The following is a 22,755-nucleotide window of genomic DNA, read 5'->3' as shown; positions in this document are numbered from 1 at the left end:
AAATCAAACTAAACCAAGACAAAAGCATAACTGAAAACAGTTAATGTTGCCGATCCATCTTTTCAAAAATGAGTCAAGCCTGTGCAGTGAATCGATGACGTACTGGTGTGTGCAAGTTCTTTTCTGCGGTATATTTTTTTAATTCATGTTCCTGTAAATTGGACATAACTTCTTCTTACAGCTCCCTCCATCTCTTTTTTCAATTCTTATTACAGTAACTATATGAGATTGAATCTATGTCTCTTTTTCAACAGAATGAGAGCTTTATTTATTATTTATTTTGTGTGTCACGGCTATTAGTAGGTGAGTAATTTTAGAGAGTACAAGTAGAGTCAGAGTTTCCTGACTTTGCTGCCACAAAAGAGGCCAGAGTAGGCACACATTTAGCTACATTGGTCTGCTGGCTCCACCCAGACATCTTTCGTTCAACTTGAAGGGGGCAACAGGATACAGGCAACAATTAATTATTTGATTTTCCATTTTATCCACTTTTATTGTTATAGGCCTATCTGCCCCTATTGCCCCCCTCTCTACAAAAAACTTAACGAATTTTGTATTTTTGCCGTTAAAAATGCCCACTTTTCATTAAGAACTTGACATCTTTTCTGCATCGCCCCATGCCACAGCGCCCTCCTACCAGTGTCAGTATAGCAACAGAACCTTTTTCTGGCCCACCCCATTCATTTCCTTAATTTGGCTCAAATGACCTCTTTAAATGTTTCAATACTGATACTTTATCAAGACAAAGGGACAGGGTATTTTTCTCCAAAACCTTACAACAATAAAATAACGGTAACGCGAAAATCTTTTGTTAGGCGTTTTGAGAGTTCCAATAGTATAACAAGGAGAAGCTTCCTTATCAGCAACCAGAGTGCCTCGTGTGTCTCAGATACAATACTTCAATACATACAATAATTCTTCGCCACTTAACAATCTTCTCTGCTGTTAATCAGTGTTCCAGGTGCTTGTTGACTTCATTTTATACCTTTGATGAGATACAATCTGGACTTTGTTGCTTGCCACATCCATGTGTAAAAGCCCCAACATTTAGATCATTTCATGTGTTATTGTGTTGCACATTTAGGCCACAGGTCAATCAGATTAGAGGTCAAATATTGTCACTGCCAGATATACCGGCCTATTTATAGGACATTACAATTAGACACCAAGGGAGGGGAGAGTCGGTGATTTTATTGGTCCAAAATTCAACATCAGCTACACTTTCTGCAAAGGCACTTCATCCATTTTATTTCTGTTCTTCGCACTCAATGTGTCTCCCTCCTTGCGTCTTCTTCTCTTCTCAGACAGTGAACAAACACTAAACTGGCAGTAGGCCAGGCAGTGGGTAAAGCAGGAAGTTGATGGGCAGTGAACACCGCCGGCAGTGGATCAGTTTTGAATCGTCTCTCTACCTCCGTACTGGTTTGTCAAACTGCGAACATCGGGCCAGAGGATTGCGTAGCGGTCAAGTACATGATAACCGCCAGGAGGCCCGTAAGCTGACAGGGAACTTGTGAGAAAGGGAGGGCGAGACAGCCCGGTGCACTCGCCACACACAGCCACCACCACGCCATGGACAGGGATGAAGCAATGCCAATACACGGCCATGCACCACTTTGAGCGGCTGCGATGGGTCATACGACACAGGCTCACTGACCAGCGATGAAGATAATGCAGGCCACAAAGGTCTGGCACACCCTTCAGCAGGCCTGGAGCTGTAGCCATGCTAACCTGCACCTCCCCTTGGCCTCGCTTTAGTCAGCGCTCATCTACCCATGGTTAGGCTATCGGCTGCCAGCGCCATGAGAAGACGGTTGAGACGATCGCGATAGCTTCGACTCTCGCCGTGGAAGTTCTGGTTCTTCAGGGAAAAACACTGCGAAGATGATCGAGGCCAGAGAGGCAGAGGGTGAGGGCGGCGTACAGGCGATAGTGTGGAAATTGGACCAGGACACCGGGGCTCGGCCTGGGAGGGCCGAACTGCCCACCAGCAGCGACCAGCAGGGTGCAGGCCGAAGCCCTGAACGCCCAGCAGAAGATGCACCAGTCAGCATGCCTTCCGTTGGGGGCAGATAGGATCCATGCGCTGCGACAGAATGCCACCACGGTGAACAGCAGGGCAGCTAAACGCTCCATATGCAGCTGGGAGACTGGAACACGATCAGTGGCATGATGGGAGATCAGGAGCTCGGTTCAGGAGATTGAAAGTGCTCTCGGTAGTCCAGCGAGGGTTAGGATGACTCTTTAATACTGAACGTTGAGGTGTTTGTGTTTTGCTGCTTGTCACACACCTCTGTCGGGATGTTTGTTCACATATTTTCTGCGGAAAGACAAGAAAGAAAGCGCATAGTTGGTGGAGATTATGTGATTTTGAGTACGTAGATGCAAAACTGTCAGTCGAAAACCTGCTCATATTGTTGCTACATATACTAAAATGTCATGAAAAGTTTTGTTTGTCTACAGCTGCATGATAAGCAATGTACTGGGGTAGAAAGCAGACAGAACTGTAATGTCAAACTGGCAAAATCAACAGTGCCAAATTTGATTATTCAATAACTTGTTTCATCCCTGACTGACATGTTGTGCAAAGACTGAGGAATGTGTCGAGGAACCTTGGTGGGCAGGTACAAGCTATGACCTGTGCAGGGTAGGTATTACATGAAGGGGCATGTTTTCCTGCTTAAAGCTCTGGAACAGTTGGAAAGTTCCCTGCCAGGTCTAAAGCGGAAGTACAGGTTGATTATTGGTTCCTCTAGTGTCCAAACTGTGCTTGGTTCTTAGTTCATGTTTTGACTCAATTGTATTTATATAGATAAAATAACAATCTTAGCATATAAGACCCTCTTTAGCACCATTCTAAATTTTAATTCCTGTGATGTCTTTGGATTAAGTGTGTGTGTGTTGTGTGTGTGTGAGAGAGAGGAGAGATAGAAGAGAGAAAGAGAGGGACAGAGAGAGTGAGAGAGAGAGAAAGGGAGACATGAGTATAGCAGATAACAGGAATAATACAAACATAGCCACATAACAAATAAAAGACAAATACATAACCAGGCAAATAAAAACACATATATAAACAACATAGACCGATACAGCAAGAGCACAAGCAGCATCAGATACAATCAGACATCGTTAGATTCAATGTTTTCCCAAGTAATATACTGAGGCAGCTTTTTGCAAGGGACCGTTATAGACATGACGGTTGAGTGTACGATCATTTTCCAGTCCTCAAGAAAAGAAACACGCTTCATTCCGATATAAGAAACCCATATTTATCTTTAGTGTCAGTGCAGTTGTTCCACATGCTGTTTAATGGTGAGACTCTGTCTGGCCAAAAAGAAAAATTCCACACAAAAAAAAACACTGCATGGGAAAAAAGGAGCAGACAACATGCAGAACTGAGCCACTTTTAAATCACATTTCTGTTGTTTGACAGAGCAAACTGATAATACTCTGCTGTGCTGTAGATGCAGACGCTGTGTTTCTAAAGGCCGTGATTTGCTGCTACTGTACAGGCCCGGAGACGCTGCATCTATCATGAAACCTGCAAACTCAATTAGTCTTTTAGCCATTAACTCCAATGCCACGCTTCCTGTTCTGTATAATGAGACTCAGTTACAGGAAGCAGCTCTGTAGAGCTAATGGCACGTTGACAGGAACCCACACTACAGCAACACAAACCCAAATGTGCACTTGATCGTTTTGTCAGACATAACAGGAATCAAACCTGGAGTTAGAAATGCAGCCCCTCAGCTGAGATCTCAGTTGATTATAGTCCAACACAAGCTTTAATCCGTTATATTTTAAGATTCTGCTGCAAGTGGGTGTCGGTCCATGCTTGGTCACCCTGTTTCATTTCTAAGAGAGATGTCAGTTAATATCTGAGCTTAGTGAGAAAGGTGTGGTTGCGGTGTGTGTGTGTGGCCTCTTACCCTTACTCTGACAGGAAACCAGACTTTGGTTTTGCTTCTGTAGTGTGCTAGTGCGCATACCGTGCATGCCTGAGAGTTGGTTTTTAATCTAAACAAACCTGGGTGCTACTGTATATCACTGAATGCGGCTGAGAGCTTACAGTTCACTCACTTACACTGGAACAGAGAAAGCTTCTTAAAACTAACATGACATATTAAGACATGCTGTGACATCCTGTTATTTCCTCATTTAAAAAGAGAATCAGGATGCAAAGCAGACACACCAGCATTGCAATGAAACCAGGAGATGAAGTCACTTTTTGAGATAGTCTGCCCAATAGATACATTAATACATATAAGTGGCATATTATTTAAGGGATGGGTAAGATTTCTTTCCGTCCCGAATAGCGGACATACCGCGCCCCAGCCCTGTGCCATATCGGCTCAAACTCATTGTTCCAGAAATAGACTGTGATGTGATGAACGCCAGCTGCTAACTTCATAATACATCAATTCTCAACACAAGTCTCAAGATTGACCTTACCTATTTTTTAGGCTTAGGAGTTGTCTTTGGTGGGTTTTTTTTTTTGTTAGAAGGCTTAAAGTCCCCGGAACACCGTGCGTACTTCTGCGGCGCATCCCCCTTCTTTCCTCCTCCACAGCACCCCCACAGCACAGCGTATCCCACGCCCCGCACAGGCCATATTTGGTAATGAGTTGAAAGTCTCTGAGCCTCCGTAAGGTCATCGCAATTCCTCTTCTCAAGTGTTTCATATTGTTGCGTCAGGAAAAAGAAATACATGCGCCTCTGTGTCATACTCCCACCATACTCACTGTAAATAGGAAGGACTTTTCTGGTGAACAGTTTTTTTTTTTGGTGTACCCACTTTCCCCACTGTAATACTACCTTGCTTGTTATTAGTGTAGGCTACTGATTTTTTATTTTTTATTTGGTGTAGTTGTGAATTAACAGCAGTAAAAAATCCTTTTCCTTAAAGCTGCAGTGGGTAACTTTTATAAAAAATAACTTTTTGTCACATTTGCTTTAACTTTCACTGTATCCTGACAGTAGTACATGAGACAGATAATGTGTGGAAAAAATCTGGCTCCTCCTTGTGCTTCTGATGGCATTTGCAGGAATCCACAACCAATCAGAGCAGAGGAAGATAGCGGGTTGATGAGTCTCATTCCCAGGTAGTTATACTGATGCTTTGGGTTTTGTGACTTGAAGCTTTGGGACCCAAAGCCTTAGTATTTGACGACCTGAGAATGAGACTCAGCAACCTTCCACTGCTGGGATCATTGACAGCTTGGTTTGATTGGTTGTTTTCATTCAGGCAATGCCATTAGGACCTCTAGGATGTGTCAGAGGTAGCCATTATTTTTAAGGACCATCTGTCTCAGGTACTATTGTTCGAATATAGTAAAAGTTTTAGCAGATATGACAAAAAGTATTTTTTATAAAAAAGTTACCTACTGCAGCTTTAAGCATGCAGGAAGTTTGGCAGCAAACAGCAATTTTAAACAACTTAGATTCATCACATTAAAAATAATGCACTGTTGTAATAAGAATTATATAGTGGGCTAAGTAGATCATTCATTGGTGGATCACTATGAACATTTGCATTTTTGTGATTTAAACTGCAGCACTTTTTCAGTCCAAACTGGCTACAAAGTTACAAAAACCTACTGTCAGTCAATGTATTGTAATCAGTGACTTTGTGGTTGCATTACTTTCTGCTCTCTGGAGACTTTTTGATGAAAAACAGTGAGTCCAGAAGGAAGATATCGGGGTACTGGCTCCATACGCCATGTTTGTTGTTGTTAAATGAATGGGAAAGAAGTATTTAAAGGCATATAATACAAGCAATCAATTGTCTAACAGCAATATGACCAAACATAAAATAAAAGAGTGCATAAACAATATTAACTTTTAACAGTGACTGGTGCAAAACATAAACATGTTTACTAGGGTATTAATCCTTGTATAATCTGCCATAACTTCCATATATGGTAAACACATGACCTCTTCATAAAACCTACATTATCTCTCTTTTATAAACAATTTAACAACATTATCTTTCACTCTTGTTGTTTATATTTTGTATAATGTCCCTACTTTTAAGTGCATGACTTTGCCAGTTCACTGCAGCCTCCACTGACCCTTGTAGTCGGTAACACCACACTACCTGCACCGCCGCGGTCCGACCGGGCGAGGGCGCTGTTGCACCGTGTTTGCGCGTCTGATCTTTGAGAACATGGTGGTGGATCAGCAGCCAGTCAAGACAGCAGGACAACAACACAGCAGAGATCATTATTTCAAGAACTGGGGATTTTAAAGAAGGCAATAAAGACATGCAACGGTCGTGATTAACGTCCGAGTCTCCTGGCAAACCACGAGAGGGAAAAGCAAATCCGGATTTTACCACTGTGGCTTGTTTTTAAGGGACCTGAGGTGGAGCTTTACTGGGATCGTATTGCCTTCTAGCGAGCTGGCTAACATGCAGCTTTAGTGTTTGAATTTGCACGAAAACGGGGAAAAATACGGGCTGTAATTTACATGGGCTGCTACTATCTCGACCCCTTTAACACCCATCTAATCGCACGCAGTTACAAAAAAAAGTAATGTTGGCGTTTCACCTTGCAAACACAAGCAGGTTAGCTAGCCACCTCTAAAGGACCGACTCGTTGGCGCAGCTGATAGCCGAACCCACGGCGCTTTCGCTCGGCCTGAGGACCAACGCGATGCCGCGGCTTGAAATCGGGCCTTCGGGAAGCTAACGCTAGCTGGACACAGCAGGGCCGCTTCAGATGGTGGTTATCATTCCCATGGCCGGTTTGTTAGACAAGTCACAACTCAAAGTCGAGAAGCAGCTTTAACTCTTCATTCTGCACGGAGTTATTTTATTTTCATGAGATAACTGCAAAAAGTAAGAGCTAACGCCGGGTAATCTGCTAATTAGCCAGTTCATTAGCCGACGGTAGCGACTTGTTTACAGTGTTAGCATTTCCATTTTCTGCCACTTACAGTTAGCCTGCAAGCGTGTTGGACTGGTGGGGTAATTGGGCTTTTATTTGCCCCCTTCGTTAACCTGAGGTACGTTATATTGCGCATCAAGCCACGTACACACCCAGTGCAGATAACACCGCTATTAAAATGACATTGGGCCATTTGTGTGAAGAGTTTAACAACCTATGCAATGCGTGTGAGTGAGAAAGCAGCGACGTTTAAGTTAGTGCGTAGTTTTTTTTTTTTCGTTTTTTTTTATGGGACCATTTAGGTTGGCACAGCTGTCCTTAAAGCCACGCATGTAAACAAGCCCGACTGTAGTTACACTAAATGATCTTCCAGGAATTAGCCCTTGCACAGACACTACACGGGCATGGGAGCTGTTGACCTCCTGCAGCACAGAGACACATCAGCCATTCATTCATGATTGATGACCTTTGAGGAAGCAGACTGTCCCCCTTTTATCTGTTTTCCACTACACCAAGCTACCCTCAGCCTGTGTTTTAGTGTATCTTTTTAACCACTAATGTAAATCTATTAAAGGGGAGAGATACTGAGGAGTCCCACTGGCACCTGACTGGAACCACTGGGGTTGGATGGGAACATGAGGAGCACTCTGTCTGATCTGAACAAGCCTCCCAGTAGCTTGAAGATCTGATCAAAAGCACAACATAGAGCCCCCATTGTGTGGACTGAAAAACCCGACGAGGAAAGAGACGATGGGGATGATGATAAAAGAGGCCCAGTGACAGTGTTGATCCCGCACCAGGAAGCAGAGGAGTGTCACAAGGCTGCAGACATGAGTCTCCGCCAGCCAACCTCCACGTTGGACAGGTACGACCCCTCGCGTCCGCTGCACCCAGACGGTTTATATTTCAGCGGGTGAGGGTACAGCTTAACACCTTTCGAAACCCCTGTAGTACGCCCAGATCAACCAATCCACATGTCTTTATCTGGCTGAGGTCTAGACTAGCCACTGGAAATACTTGTCTGACAGGCTGTTGACTGGGAGGTGATAAAACTGCCCCCTGCAACAAGGAAAGAGATAAATACTGTATGCGTTTCAATAGTAGTCTGGAAGGTATTACTCAAAACAGCCGTGGAAAGATTTTGCAGTTATGTTTGTTTATAAGAAATCGAGGGTTGATCGATTCTTACCCCTGCGTGATTCTAAAATGCACAAATGAATCTATTTTTTTGTACGTTGTTACTAAAGTTTGTTGGCGGAACAAAAAGAGAGCAAAAGAAGAGCACAGTGCAGCACCCGGACGATGTACGGACGAACAAAACCAGCTGACAGAACTCACGCTGCAGAGCTTTACGAAACCCCTCAGAACACACGACTTCTCTTTTTACAGAAACCCCCCAGTTAACTTGTGATGACTGTCAGAAAACTTCACTTTCATTTCATTATTCTCACACACACAGAGGCCTGAAATATGCTTCCAAACAAATGCAGTGAATCTTTTTTGAATGAAAGAAGCACACACTCAGAAACTGACCTCCGCCCCGACCGATTAGCTTTACTCTCAGTCACGTCTCACATTGCCTTTCAGCACGAGCTTGAAAAACAGTTTCTACTTTCTTTTTTTATTCAGTCGAGATATTCGAAAACATCCCCGTCCCTGTTGCTCAGTGAGTTTCGGTGTCTGTTTGTTGCTCGGATCTCGTGTTGTCCATGCTGTGCGTAGCTCTGCCGCTGCTAAAACTCAATGTACCGTAGTTCATCCTGTTTGTTACCGTCAGCCGTCACCACATTCACCATGTAAGCCCCACACTGTGTTTCTGTGGTCATCTGTTCAGCTCTGTCTTGATCACATGTCTCTCCTGTCTCTGCTGCTGTCAACTTCTTTCCCCCCCTGTGTGTGTGTGTGTTCTTGTGCACGTGCCCACTATTGTGTCTGTGTGTGTGTGTGTGTGTGTGTGTGTGTTTGTGTCATGTGACAGCAGGGCAGCCAATAAGAAAAACGCCCACCTGTTCAGGTGAGAGCTTATGTCAGGGTTTGGGGTTAATGACACCTACAGATTGTAACAGCTGCGGCATAACATTTCAAAAGGCACTGGGGCTTGAAGCGGCGGCGTAGGTGGAGTTAACAAACGAGCGCTTAGCACTGACTCCGCCTACCTGGGCTAAGCTGAGGCGTACAAGTGCGAAAACCGCATCTAAACTTAGTCGTCTGCTCTTACTCAGAGTAAATCAATCCATTCAGATAGATTTGGTTTGATATTGAGATTTGACAAGGCAGTTAATTCCTCTATTGTTGGTTCATTATATTCGTTTGGAAATAGAAATAGCATTTTAGTTAACTTTTGCACATTTACATGAAACGTTATTAGTGTGCACTGTCCAACAACAAATACAGAATAAATGAATGTTAGTTTCCCAGAATCTAATGTGAAGGCTTCATATTGCTTGTGTCTGACCAAAGAGTCCAAACCCCAAAAGCATAAATGCTCACATTTGCACTTTTTGCACATTTTAAACTCTACATTTAAGTACTTAATATGTTATATGTGCTGGAGTATGTAACAAAAGTAATTTCTGTGATTCTGATTACAAAAGCTGGAAGCGGTGAAAGTTTGGTGTTTTTTCCCTTGACAATACTCACAGTATTAGTACATTCATTGACTTATTGTTTAAATACTTATGTTCTAGCTCAATACCTCCAGATCTCAGTAAATCACAACAAATCTGTCTGGACGGTTTGACTTTGGCTTTGGTGAATTGTCCCTATAAGCCGAGCGGTCATTGGACCAAATCACTTCAGTGTTTACACAGCGTGCCCTTGCGTCACACACCCTTAAATAAATACATTCTTGCAAGTCAAGCTGCTCTCAGTGTTTTACAATCTGTAGAGTATAAAGGGCGTGGGGATGATTTGAACTCTCGGTCCGTTTCTCTGTGTGCTTTTACTTCAATATTTGGCTTCATTCTGAATTTCTGCTTTTCTCTGTCCCCCCCTTTTTCCCCCTTTTTATCTCCTCCTTCCTTCTTTTCTGTCACGCTTCGCTTTCAGCCCCTTTGCCGCTTGGTGAGTTTTCCTGTCGACCGCTTTCGTGTTGCCTCTCGTGCATTTTTTTGTCATATTCTCACCCCCTCTATCCCCCATTATCTGAGCGTGCGCCTCCCTCGACTCTTCTGCCTCTGACCTCCCTCTCTCCACTCATGTTGCTCTGTCTCTAACTGGAAACCTCCCCACTTTCCCTTTGGCCTGTTCCAATGAATTCAATTCAATGAATTCTTCCTCTTTTCATTAATCCCCTTCAGATCTCTCTTCTCCCAGTCCAACCAGCCCTCCCAGTGTTTTTCTAAATCTCCTGGTTTAGTGTTGTTTCACGCTAAACCTCTCTTTCTCTCATCTCTCAAACCCAGGCTCAGCAGTCTGACCATCGGGGACTCGGAGCGCAAATCCTCTGCCACCCAGCAGAGGGAGCCAACGGCTGACATCCCTGTCGAGAGTACGGGTAATTGAAACTTCCCACACTGGTTCCTTTTATCATCATTTAATATCTCCCACTAAAACACCTTTTTTTAAATCCGTCTGCCCTCCTCTCCCAGGTCCCGGTCTTGTCCAGAGGTGTGTGGTCGTGCAGAAGGACCAGCTCGGGTTTGGCTTCACAGTGTGTGGAGAGAGAGTCAAGCTAGTGCAGAATGTCCGACCAGGTGAGACATGTGCCCAGCTTATGTGTTGAGGTTATTCTGCCATGAAAGAAATGACAAAAACTTGTGATACAGTTTACAATTTATAAACGCATAATTGTTGATTTATGATTTTAAAGGTGCTCTATCAAATCACAAACTACGGCAGCAGCTTATTTTGGCGATCAAAAAGTGATAAATAAGTTGTTTGTAGTAGCGCAGATGACATTTGAGTTAAAACCCGTCCTTATGTCTGTACTCGTCTTCACAGGTGGTGCAGCAGTCAAGGCCGGGGTCCAAGAAGGGGACAGAATCATAAAGGTTTTTACTACTTTCCACCACGGACACTGAATTTAACAGTTCTTCCTGTCTGTTTTTTGTGTTGTTGAACTTCCTCTTTTCCATCTGTCCCCCCCCCCTCAGGTGAACGGGTCGCTGGTGTCCTCCATGTCCCATCAGGAGGTGGTAAAGCTCATCAAATGTGAGTTTGAAATAAGCTGGATTGTTTCCGTGTCTTTGCTGTAAGATGGCTGTTTTTTGTGTCATGTGTTTGCTGTGTTTCAGTTCTTTTTCCCGTGTTTATCCGATTCTATCCCTACATTTTATCTTCCCACAGCTGGACCGTATGTAGCCCTGACACTACAAGGACCACCCCCTTGCACTGCCTCCTTGCCCTTAGAGCCTCTCTCCACTGACCACGCACAGGGTCACAGAAAGTCTCTGGGTGGGGAGGCCCCACCCCCTCCACCTCCACCCTTGCCCTCTGGACTGAGCAGCACCCCTTCCCAAAGAATCACTGGACCTAAACCACTACAGGTGAATTAAATTACATAGTTATATTCAATTATATTATTACTATTGCCTCGTGGACGACGAGCAAAACAAATGCTCAGCTACACATGGACAATGTGTAGGTAAATATTAATATAATTAATAGTTAATTGCTTTGGCATCATTAAATGGTTTATTATTTCTGTTGTAAATGTGTTTTTTAGGACCCAGAATTACATAAACATGCCACTCAGATACTCAGGAAAATGCTGGAGCAGGAAGAGGCCGAACTACAGGTACACACACTCACAAACAAATAAGCCATCCCGGTGTTTTACTAAATGCTCTAAGGTGCATTTCTGATCCCTGACTGCATCTTCTTGTAGACGCAGAGATCTCTTATTGCATCATGCTACCTGTATGAGGAGTTACAAGTTTGTTTTTGCAGCTAAAATCTGCTGTTGATAACCAGACCTGACTAATTTACAGGACTTGCTGGAGGAGCATCTGAAGAACCCGTCGCCGTCATTGGAGGAGCGGATTGAAAGTGCCAAGAGGAGAGCCCACCAAGTCAGGGTGAAGATTCAGCAAGATCTGGTAAGAGACAGGCCTGTGACTGACTTTTTACAGGCTTTCTATTCTCACTAAAAAAAAAAACCCTCTTTCTATTTAGCTTTTTGTTTTACAAGCATAGGAAATTTGATTTGCAAATGTTTAGGAGCATTATATCACCCACCAGGCCACATGTTCACATATTCAAATTCACCTCTCAAGTCACGTGATTGGATACATTTAATTCAGTTTCAGTTTTAAATTCAAAGTCAGTGTTTACAGCCTGTTCTACTAGTTGCTTTTGGCCGCAAAACACAATTAAGCCAGCGTGCATGATAATAATTTACCTTTACTTACCAGTGCTGAAAAATAACTGATGCTTTAATCTGCTTCTACAGGAAGGAACGCGGTCAGAGTCTGCCACGAGCTACGTCATTGCAGGAGAAGGTTTGTATCTGTTTATCTTCTAATTAAATTTCTCAGTGCTACGGGGATTGGATTGGATCTGATGTTAAGCATGCACAGTTCCTGATTTAATTAGTCTATATATAAGCCAAAAATACACAGAAATTCAAGTCAAATAATAATTTATGGTGCCACACGTCAGTATCCTTCTTACAGTGCTAGCTTAAATTGTATTTTATATGGTAAAAATAGCATATGCACTCAAATGTAAACCACCTGTCATAGTTTAAGCGGCTTTATAAGTGTACGACTGCTCTGTGCTTTGGCAGGTCGACTATCGATGGACTCAAGCGAAGGAGACATGGAGGTAGGCCGCAGTGTCCTGTCTTCTCCCGAACTGGTGAGATTGTATGTGTGTTTGTGTATAAGATGGTCCCACTCATCCCGTCCCCCTCGTCCTCCCTCCCTCCCTCACTCCTCCCTCACTCCTCCCGCTCCTCCTCCTCCTCCTCCTCCTTCCCCAGGCCTTTGAGAGTCCCCACTCCTCCCCCTCATCCTCCTTCAGGACCCCCCAACACCGACGGCAGAACTCCGACACACACACCCTGTCTGATTCGGTGAGATGGACACACGCACTCGCATTCACTTTGAGATTCGTCACACGCGGTGTAAAGACGCATTATCACATGCTTAGCTGACCAAATCCAACAGTGCACTTAATAATTAATGACTTAAGTAAGGTAAAAAGAAAATATGTGTAGTCAATTTTCTAGTACGACAGTCAGTTATGATACAACATGTTGACTAAACCATGTTTAGTTTGTGCAAATACGAGGCCTGCACCACCAGCTGCATACTCCTGGTGTTAATTTATTTCCTACTTTGACATGTAGCTCGGCTATTTCCTCTTCATCCGTTCCTCTCCATTTCTGTCATGCACCGCCGTGTGTTTAAAGATAGCTGTTTTAAATGTGTGAGACGAAGCAGCGGTACAGAGAAGACGATTTATGACCACGGCCTATGATTCAGATTTCACGCCATCACGACTCTTCTGCTATGAGCGCCGCACGTACAGTACATGAATGAAAAGAGCAGACGTGCTTGGACCTGCTGTCCTCCAGTGTGTGACTAAGAGTTTTCTGTTTTTTTTTTTTTAAATCTGTGTGTGTGCATTTGTGTTCAAAGGGCGGAAAGGCCCAGATCATCGGCCCAGAGGAAGAGGATGAAGAGGATGACGGCTATGCATTTAACGAGGTGAGAAGGACATTTTCATGTGTATCCAGCAGAGTCTTTGTTTTACAGCCTCAATACTTTGCTCCTTTTCCAACACTGAATCTTTCTGTTTCCTCCGTCTATACTTAAGTGTTCTCCAAAATTTTCTCCAATCTTTCTCTCAGATGGACGGTCCGTTCCAGGACCTTGAGTTGTTGAAGTCACGACCGGCACACATGGCCGTGTTCATGAGATACGTCTTTACCCAGCTTCTGGACCCCAACCCTCTGGTCAGTCTGCGTTGTACTTTGTTAGCTTTGTTGTAATGTTCTAAATCTCATATGTAACCTTTAAAATGTATTCTGGTGCTTTTGGAAGACATTGCAGTTTGTATATCTGCGCTTGCTTTCTGACATTGATGGTTACGTGTGTCTACATCAGCTGTTTTACCTGTCAGTGGAGGCCTACCTGGGCTCCAGTCCTAAAGACGCCCGCGCACTTGCACCTCAGATCTGCTCCCATTTCCTGGACCCAGATGCTGTATGTACCGTCCTGCCTTAATGATTTAAACTTGTATATCTTTATCTGTTATATCCCAGTATTGGCTGCTAATGTGCAGTATGTTAATACTGTAATCCTTACTTAAAAGTGATATGGCGTGTGTTTTCTTTTTTTCCCTTGTAGCCCCTGAAAATCAAAGTACGAGAGGAGTACCTCACAGATATAGGTAAGACAACTAAAAGCTTGTTTAGTTGTTCAGTTTTGAATTTTCATATTGATATTTGTGCCTCCATTTTGATGATTTGTAAGGTTCTCTTTCACGTGAGACATAAAAAGAAAACTAGGAATTTGATTTGTGACTGATTTTGATTCAAAGGTTGAGCCACATGGCTGTAATGATTATGTTAGCTTGTGCTGAAGTGTACCCACTGACATTGTGTTGTGTCCATCGCCCCTTCAGAAAGTCGACTTCATGCTCAGGAGGACATCAGGGGACCTCTGTCTGAGCTGCAGCAGCAGGTGCTGCCGGACATCCAGGACCAGATACAGGACTACAGGTATATTACTGAAGATTGATTTTGTTTCTAACATTGATAAACATTAATACTAGGGGGTTATTCAGTGAAAATTAGGGCTTGTGTCCCCGTTCTGAGGCAGAATAATGACCATAAAGGTCAGCTGTGACACAATTACCATATTCAAATGTTCATAATAACCTGTTAAACTTGTGTTTCATAGGAACAAGCAGATGATGGGTCTTGGCTCTCTGTTTGGAGAAGGAGACCTGCAGCAGCTGGATGGAGACCCGATGAAAGAGAGACAAGTGGTTGACAGACAGGTCACTGCCCTCTGGGAAATACTGTGAGTCTGTGACTAACCCAAGTACTGCTGCGTCATGTTTTTCCTGTGCAAAAAAAAAACTGTAAAATTGTAGTTTTAGGTTCGTGGCGAGGGCACGGGTTCGTTTTCTGGACAAGTTGATGTCAAACCAGGGATGATCAGCTTGTTTTACATCTGAACATATTCACACATTTTTACTCTTATGCCAAAATATCAACCAAAATTATAATTTTAACATTAACACTCTAATCCTAAAGCGAATATTAACACACACACACACACAAACAGACTGTTGAGGCAGGTTTGCCTAGCAACAGGGTCAGATGTTTGAGGCCCAATAAAATTGTTATTACAAAGCGACAGAAGGAGCTCACCCAAGCTATCATAACAAAGGTCATTACCACAGCGGCAAAACCTGGAAACCACATGACATTTATTTCTTTGACCACACACACACGGGCCGATTCCCGTCACATGACTGCCGCACCACAGTCTGTTTCTTACATCGTTTGCGGCTGAATTAACTGGATATAACTCTGAGGAATTAAACTGGATATCTCTTTAAAAGGCTGTTATTTCTCGTGGAGGGAATTAACCGCCTTTTTATGTCTCTCTGTTTGTTCCCGCTGCAGATCAAAGCACGAAGAGGACAGAAGGTAAAAGACGTGTCTCGTCTGTCGGAGGGGAATATCATTTAAAAGCAACACCTGTCTGAGAGATTGGCTCATTTCTTGCTCACACCTTCTCTTTGTTTGTTTCCCCTCGTGGTCTATTCTCCTCACGTTTCCCTCCACCATGTTTGTCTTATTTCTTTCTCTCTCTCTCTCGCTCGCTCGCTCTCGCTCTCTCCCTCCGCCCCCTCTCTCCTCTCCCTCAGTTCTCCTCTGGCGTCGGCAGTGCTCCTGTACCTGCGTCATTCTGGTATCAAGCTAAGAGACTCCAAGGTCTTCCCTGGTTTGAGCACAGAGAAGGAGAAGTGGCTCGCTTTCTTAAAGACGAAAAAGGTAAGAGCTCTTCCGAAAAGTCGTTTTTTTTTTTCTACAGAAGGAAAAGATTTTGCAAATGTAGTAAATAATGTAAATGTACCTGCAAATGTAAACATGGGCATCTTGTTACTTTTTCAAATAGGTTTTCTTTTTTGAACATACAAGAACAAAAAGCTTTCTGCAGTATCATGTGTGTTTTACACTATCAGCAAAAAAAAAGCGCATTATTATTATTTTTAGCAGTGTTGTAAAGCTCTGTTAGCTCATCTGTGTGGTCTGGTCCTTTCCTGATATACGAATACGAGGTGTGAGCTTAGAGGTGCCACTTTGTACATCACTGAGGTATTATTTACACATCTAGAGCTCACCTGTAGAAGACTTGCCACCCCGTCTGACTTCTCTTTTCAATGTGTTTTCCACAGCAGCTTTGCTGTTTCTGAAATGGAAATGGATCATACGTGTATTTTCACATTCAGAAATGCTTAAATCAAAAGATTTGTGTGTTTCTACGTTCAAGTGGAAGCTAAAATGGTGCGATTTAAACATGGCTCCTCTCTCCACAGCTGAGTGGCACAAAGAAAGAGAAAGATGGAGAGGATAAAAAGAGAAATCCCATCCTGAAGTACATCGGCAAACCCAGGAACACATCCCAGTCCAGTAAATAAATACACACACACACACACACACACATTTCAGATTTGCTCTATAAATCATTATTATAACCATATTCATTGTCAGAATGCCAAAATGCTAATACACACATGCAGTAACATGAGGTTTACAAAAATAGTTTGTTGTTCTGGGTCTCATGAGAACATTATCAGTATTTAGAATGTAAAATCCATCTGTGAAAAGTCATTATCAGCTGACAGTATTGGTTCACTGGCACACTACATGAAAGGCACGCCAACACGTGTGATGCTCTCACTCACTGTGTTCGTCAGACGATATTGATTCCCTTCTGCCCTCTGTTTGCCATTTTATTGTTTTTGCAGGTTTGTTTATTGATTTATGGAATTTTCATTGTGTCTTGTTGTCCTGATTTCATGGTTTCTTTTTGGTTCATTTTGATTTTATAGCATTCCATGTCCCGTTGTCACCCACCGAAGGTATATATTTTTTTGTCACTGCACTTCTTTGTTTTCACTCTTTAGTTAAAATTTGCTTTCCACCAAACATTACCAACTTAGTGATTGCACATAAGATTTCCACCTCATTTTATACATATCAACTATCTGCTGATAGCATGTGTGCTATTTAATCACACTGTACAATTAAGTAATGTCTGTGTGTGCAGTCCGTCCCGGCAGTGTGAGGAACATCATTCAGCAGTTTGAGAATCACACGGAGACGACGGGAGAGGAGGGGGGTGACGCTGCTGACCCCCAAAGGCTCTCCTCCAGCAGCCTGGGAGAAGACGGCATGGACAGGTAGCTCTGACGTCCACCTTGAGTTTATATTCAGTATGAGCTCATAGAAGCTCTTTTGAAGTGTAACATCCTTAATGGCTTCATAAAAAAGTGTGTTTTTTTTCTCTTTTGCAGCCCTACGGTCTCAGTGCGTCTGGCACGTAGCGAGTCACTGAAGGCTCAGGGAGAGGGGCGTCGGCGGGGCGTCGTCTCAGGGACGGAGTCTGTCCCTCGCTCTCGCAGCGACGTGGACATGGAGGACTGCGGGGAGGAGAGGGAGGGGCCGGGCCTCAGGCCGTTGCAGCACAGCGCGTCGTCATCTGCATCCAGCAGCTCTGCGCGGTAAAGATGAGGGTGTTTTGGAAACAGAATCATCTCAAATTTCCTTAAAGAAGATAATTAATACAGACATTGCATCCTTCAAAACTCTCCCCTTTTAATAAGAGCTTACCCCAGATGTTACCCCTGGAAGTGTAGGTTTTCGCCTCATACCCTCTCTCTCTCCACTCTCTCTCAACCTCAGGTCTCTAGAGAACCCTACACCCCCATACACCCCTCGGTCTAGACGCAGGTGAGTGTCCGTGTCACCCCCATAGATGATTGATCAGCTGTTACACTACTCTTGATGATGAAACGGTTTGGTTCACAAGAAAGAACTGTCAGCTTCTCCCCGTAATGTTACGTGAACACAAAGGAGTTTTATTTTTACAATAGCTATGCTGGTATAAGACATTCTCTGTTTGTCTCTAATGTGCATGTCAGTCTCCCTTACCTGTGTTTATGTGTCCGTGTGTGTGACTCCGCAGGAGTGTAGACTCACCGTTGGCGTTGCTGCCAGACGCTGCGGCGCTGGAGGAAGACGTGTACGACAGTCAGAACTGGCAGGACACAGTTCCTCCTCAGCTCCTCGCCACGCTCAGTCCGAGGGAGGTGGACAGACAGGCGGTCATATACGGTACAAGTCAAGAACTACTTCATACTCCACAGTCTGATAGTGTCTAATAGTAAGATGGGGGTGCATTGATGTTGATTATCTGTTTGCTACTTTCTTCAGAGCTGTTCACCACTGAGGCGTCTCACCTGCGGACCTTGAGGGTCTTGGACCAGGTCTTTTTCCAGAAGATGAGGTCTGTGCTGAACTCTGATGAGCTCGCCTGCATCTTCCCCAACCTGCCCCAGGTCTACGAACTCCACGGTCAGTGTGTGTGTGTGTGTGTGTGTGTGTGTGTGTGTCAGGGTTATTATGTGCTGGCCTAGAAAGGCTCACATTCGTCTTGCACACTTTTGAGTGTACACACAGTTTGTGTATTTACTGTAATTACAAGTATAGCTGCATATTTTCTTATGTGAAGAATTATTTTGGGGCTATGGATGAATGTGATCATATTGCAAAGACTATTTTTAGATATTTTAAAATGAAGGAATTTAACTTTAAGAAGAGTGAGAGTTTAAATATGGAAAATTAAGGAACTTTGATGTCACTGTTTTCTGCTTCTTCTGTTTGCACAATAAAGTGAGCTGTACTTTGAGTCAACATGTATTCAGGCCTGTATATTGCTAGGTAAATAATAATAAGTGAAGCAAATACTAAGCAAAGGTCGTAACTATTCAATTTTGTATCTGCTTGCATCTTTACTAAGTCAATATGTATTCTGCGCTTTAATTTAGAGCACAGAAGAACATGGAAGTATACGGTGTGAAATAATTACCATGCTATGACTGCAAATAGTTTTGTTTTGTACTATATATGGATTATCTTATTGGTAGTATTTGAAATAAACTGATGATGAGTGTCACTCTTCTTTGCAGCAAGTCTGTGCGAGGCGATGAAGAAGCGAAGAGAAACCCCCATCGTTCAGGACATCGGCGACGTTATGCTGGCCAGGGTGTGTGAACTAATCACCGCCATCATTGTCACTCAGTTTGCATCGTCTCACTTTCATCCCAGGTGTTCATGAATATATAATTGGGTGCGTTAACTGTGGTGTGTGTTCGTAGTTTGAAGATGCAGCTGGAGATGAGTTCCAGGAACAGGCGTCCCAGCTGTGCAGCCAGCAATCTCAGGCCCTGGAGCTGATCAAGAACAAACAACGTAAAGACCCTCGCTTTGCACACATCATCCAGGTACACACACACGCACACACACGCTCTGTATATTATACAGCTGTATAAATAGTTGTAGCTTTGTGCTTTATGTGCTTATGTGTTTGACATTTGTTCAGGAGTGTGAGGCGAGTCCCCACTGTCGGAGGCTGCAGCTCAAAGACCTGCTGGTGTCGGAGATGCAGAGACTCACCAAGTACCCTCTGCTGCTGGACAACATCATTAAACACACAGAGGGTGAGGATTCAACAGGTGCATCGGGTACCATCAACACACGATAACATGTACTAAAAAAAGTACCGGATTTTTAATTCTCGTTTTGTTGTTTAGCGGGTTCGTCGGACCTCCCCTCACTTCAGCGCGCCCAGGCGTGTTGCAGAGGGATACTGCAGGCTGTCAACGAGGATGTGAGGGAAACGGAACACCGGCAACGCCTCAGCCAATACCAACGCAGGCTGGACGCTGCCCCACAATTCAAGGTGGCCAAATAGTTCATGCTGGTTAACCTTCCTCCTTTATTCACGTTATTCATATTGCAATGAAGGATACCAACCATGTGTCATAAAAGCTTTCCTTCTTTTATACCTAAATGTGTTTTTTTTGTTTGTTTTTTTTAACTCTTGTCTCTCACAGAGTCTGGACTTATCCACTAAGAGAATGATCCATGAAGGTCCTCTCACGTGGAAAGTCAACAAAGACAAGCAGATAGGTCAGTACTTTTTGTATGGACACATACGGTCTCATAAGTTTGGATTCATGCCCTTTTTAATCACGTCTCTGTATCCCTCCATCAGAGATTCAAGCGTTGCTGCTGTCGGACTGCCTGGTCCTTCTACAGAGGGGCCCAGACGACCGGCTGCAGCTCAGATATCCATCCCGCTGGCTGGGTGGAGGCGGAGGAGGCAGCGGAGACAGCAAGACCTCCTTCAGCCCTCTGGTGAAGCTGCACTCGCTGCTGGTCCGCTCAGTAGCTACAGGTAAGACTGTGGTCACACGTCGGAAAGCAAATCTTAAAATAGATTTGCTTTTGTTTGTGTGGTCGCGGTCACACGTGTAAATCTTGTGTTTTCTCTCCAGACAACAAAGCCCTCTACATCATCAGCACCACAGAGAGGCAGATCTACGAGCTGGTGGCTGGGACGTCATCGGAGAAAAACAAGTAAGCTCTTTTCTACAACTGGTATTTACCTTAGGCAGGATTACAAAGCATTCTATGTTACTTATTTTTTTCTTCGCCATATGTCTGCAGGTTGCGTTCACTGTTGATTTTTGTTTTGCAGCTGGAAAGATTTACTAGAAAAGACCATCTCATCGGCAGACGGTTCATCACCCCTGATCAATCACGGATCCATGCGTCTGTCGTAAGAACATCTTATCTCTATGAATAATAAACGGTCTTTTACTTTTAAGATGTTGTGTTTTATTCTATTAGGCGTGTTCTCTTCTCTTATACGCTTATTTTCTTCACCTCGCATATGCTTAGCATTTGTTGTGTTTGTATTTTCTGTAGTTCCCCCAGTCTACGCAGTGCGTCCCCAGTCTCAACTGGCAGTAATGTCTTTGCAGGTAACAACCGCATATATATTATTATATCGACAGACCTAAATATTTCAACTGCCCGCAAATATTTGTGAAGCTAAACAGAGTTTGATATTTCGGGCTTTGTCACACCTCCAAATGTTTGAAATCTTCCAGACAATTCCATGACGGAGCAGTCGGACTCCATGGAGACTCATTCCAACAACAACGACGACATTGTGCCCTCAGCCAACACACCTTCGGACCAATCAGAAAGAAAAGCTGCCGGTGTGGCAGAGGCCGCTTTACAAGACGGTGAGAAGGAATGAAAAACAAACCCTAATGACTGTAATGTAACATGTATAATTCATTTTAAAACCAATTTCTGTTTTTTCTTTTTCCTTTTTGTTGTTTTCATGCCTCTGCAGTTGAAACACTAAAGCAGCTCATATTACGGGATTTAGAAGAGGACGGTTGGAGCCACGATTCCGATGACACGCCCACTAACGAGACGACCAACGAAAGGAGCTCGTTCACAGAGAGACAGCGGCCAGAGTCTCTGGAGACGGTCCTCAACTTCAGCGTCGACGAATGGGAGGCCGAGCCTGAAGAGGTTCCGCCCCCAGACGCCGAGCAGCCTAGCGTTCAGGTCGTGAGAAAAGGTAACGGATCGGATAGAGAAAAGCTTTCAGATAATTAGATTTAATTCTTCAGCGGGGCTCGACTGGCGGATCACTCTGAGGTCATTCAATTCTCAGATACAAATTTGAAGCTTTTGTTTCAAAATAAATCCCAATTATCAACCATAGACTCACCGTTGTTTCCTTTGAGATAAATATTTGAGTGTTGGCTGAACTGAAAGTGAATTCACCTCTGTGTGCTTTTTGTCTGTTTTTTGGATCAAATCTGATCAAGTTTCTGATGGCTGCCTTCCTCTGCATGTTTTTCTCTGCATTTGGTGATTGGTTATTTGGTTTCTTACGCACTTTATCTTCTCTCTTTCTTGTGTCTGCTTGCTCTTCACAACACGACAACATCAACTCATTCCCTCACTCTTTCATTCACGTACGACACACTTCCGCACACACTGTTTTCCCTGTCACACGTCTATCCTCTGCATAGCTATGGTTGCGGGTCCTTCTTCTTCTTCTTCTGTCCCTGACGACATCACTGATGATGTCGCCCTCCCCTCCGACCAATCATCCAAGCCGAGAGGCGAGGCCACCGCGCAGGGTAATGATGACTAAATCGGTCAAGTGCTGTTTTTATGAGACAAGCACGTTCCTTTATTTATGTGTAATATTAATCAAGATAATGGATATAAAATATAATTTATAATCATAAGAGTTGGCTTTCATTTTACCCTTGAAGTTACTCACCGACACACTTTGTGTTATCACATTTCTGTGCTCTAGGGAACACTTTCTACCTGGTAATGCCTACAGAGCAAGGAGAGAGCATCACCGATGACCACGACGACCCCCCGACCCCCACCGCCAGCCACTTCCCTCAGTCGCTCGTGGAAGTGATGTCACCACAGATGCAGCCGGAGGAGGAAACGCCCGACTTTGTCCCCGCGCCCAACCGATCGGAGGCTATGCAACCGGAACAGGAAGAAGAAACGGGTCAATCGCAGGCTGGGCACCAGAGCCACGTGATCAAAAACGTGGACGAGATTTTCCACACGATTGAGGGGTTGATGAGCAAGTTGCGGCAGCTGAAGGTGAGTTTGTGTTCAGGAGGCAACATTTCCATCGACTCTCAACTTGTTTTTAACCCACAGGAAACTCCAACCAGTTTGAACTTTTTTCGTTTGTGAACCTGTGTTGTTACCTGGCTTTGTTTTTTTGTCTTATGAGAAGTGAAGATTTCCCTGCAGTCCATCTTAATGGCTTCTATT

At 43.9% G+C, this 22,755-nt stretch overlaps 2 protein-coding genes across 9 annotated transcripts in view; one reads left to right on the top strand and one right to left on the bottom strand.

The window, feature by feature from the left end:
• Positions 1–1,427: 1,427 nt before the first annotated feature.
• Positions 1,428–2,171, bottom strand: si:dkeyp-67a8.2 (myeloid-associated differentiation marker homolog). The gene is given in 9 exon segments (XM_035675771.1): positions 1,428–1,580; positions 1,582–1,632; positions 1,634–1,660; positions 1,662–1,697; positions 1,699–1,743; positions 1,745–1,867; positions 1,869–1,973; positions 1,975–2,156; positions 2,159–2,171. Coding segments are annotated over 9 exon segments (735 nt in total).
• Positions 2,172–6,147: 3,976 nt separating this feature from the next.
• The window catches only part of arhgef11 (Rho guanine nucleotide exchange factor (GEF) 11), a 17,828-nt gene continuing 1,220 nt past the window's right edge, over positions 6,148–22,755 (top strand). For 2 of the 8 annotated variants that reach the window (XM_035675216.1, XM_035675215.1), the window contains exons 1-39: positions 6,148–7,752; positions 10,292–10,383; positions 10,478–10,582; positions 10,830–10,879; positions 10,982–11,039; positions 11,175–11,374; positions 11,554–11,625; positions 11,819–11,926; positions 12,280–12,328; positions 12,616–12,653; positions 12,811–12,903; positions 13,472–13,540; positions 13,684–13,788; positions 13,940–14,038; positions 14,183–14,225; positions 14,460–14,556; positions 14,738–14,860; positions 15,472–15,495; positions 15,717–15,843; positions 16,389–16,482; positions 16,905–16,934; positions 17,123–17,255; positions 17,370–17,576; positions 17,758–17,805; positions 18,041–18,189; positions 18,289–18,429; positions 19,044–19,120; positions 19,233–19,358; positions 19,457–19,574; positions 19,668–19,816; positions 19,971–20,046; positions 20,132–20,314; positions 20,415–20,496; positions 20,618–20,698; positions 20,848–20,903; positions 21,033–21,170; positions 21,284–21,517; positions 21,978–22,088; positions 22,271–22,578. In XM_035675216.1, the coding sequence (XP_035531109.1) occupies positions 7,718–7,752; positions 10,292–10,383; positions 10,478–10,582; positions 10,830–10,879; positions 10,982–11,039; positions 11,175–11,374; positions 11,554–11,625; positions 11,819–11,926; positions 12,280–12,328; positions 12,616–12,653; positions 12,811–12,903; positions 13,472–13,540; positions 13,684–13,788; positions 13,940–14,038; positions 14,183–14,225; positions 14,460–14,556; positions 14,738–14,860; positions 15,472–15,495; positions 15,717–15,843; positions 16,389–16,482; positions 16,905–16,934; positions 17,123–17,255; positions 17,370–17,576; positions 17,758–17,805; positions 18,041–18,189; positions 18,289–18,429; positions 19,044–19,120; positions 19,233–19,358; positions 19,457–19,574; positions 19,668–19,816; positions 19,971–20,046; positions 20,132–20,314; positions 20,415–20,496; positions 20,618–20,698; positions 20,848–20,903; positions 21,033–21,170; positions 21,284–21,517; positions 21,978–22,088; positions 22,271–22,578 (4,128 nt within the window). In that variant the 5' untranslated portion in view covers positions 6,148–7,717. Of the gene's footprint in view, positions 7,753–10,291; positions 10,384–10,477; positions 10,583–10,829; positions 10,880–10,981; positions 11,040–11,174; positions 11,375–11,553; positions 11,626–11,818; positions 11,927–12,279; positions 12,329–12,615; positions 12,654–12,810; positions 12,904–13,471; positions 13,541–13,683; positions 13,789–13,939; positions 14,039–14,182; positions 14,226–14,459; positions 14,557–14,737; positions 14,861–15,471; positions 15,496–15,716; positions 15,844–16,388; positions 16,483–16,904; positions 16,935–17,122; positions 17,256–17,369; positions 17,577–17,757; positions 17,806–18,040; positions 18,190–18,288; positions 18,430–19,043; positions 19,121–19,232; positions 19,359–19,456; positions 19,590–19,667; positions 19,817–19,970; positions 20,047–20,131; positions 20,315–20,414; positions 20,497–20,617; positions 20,699–20,847; positions 20,904–21,032; positions 21,171–21,283; positions 21,518–21,977; positions 22,089–22,270; positions 22,579–22,755 lie in introns of all 8 variants that reach the window. The other 6 variants (XM_035675213.1, XM_035675212.1, XM_035675219.1 and 3 more) reach the window with 5 other exon arrangements.

This window comes from Morone saxatilis, unplaced genomic scaffold (genome assembly GCF_004916995.1).
Source record: "Morone saxatilis isolate NCDOM2014 unplaced genomic scaffold, NCSU_SB_2.0 Contig4, whole genome shotgun sequence".
NCBI classification, from domain to species: Eukaryota; Metazoa; Chordata; class Actinopteri; family Moronidae; genus Morone; species Morone saxatilis.
This window is presented reverse-complemented; position numbering and strand designations above follow the sequence as displayed.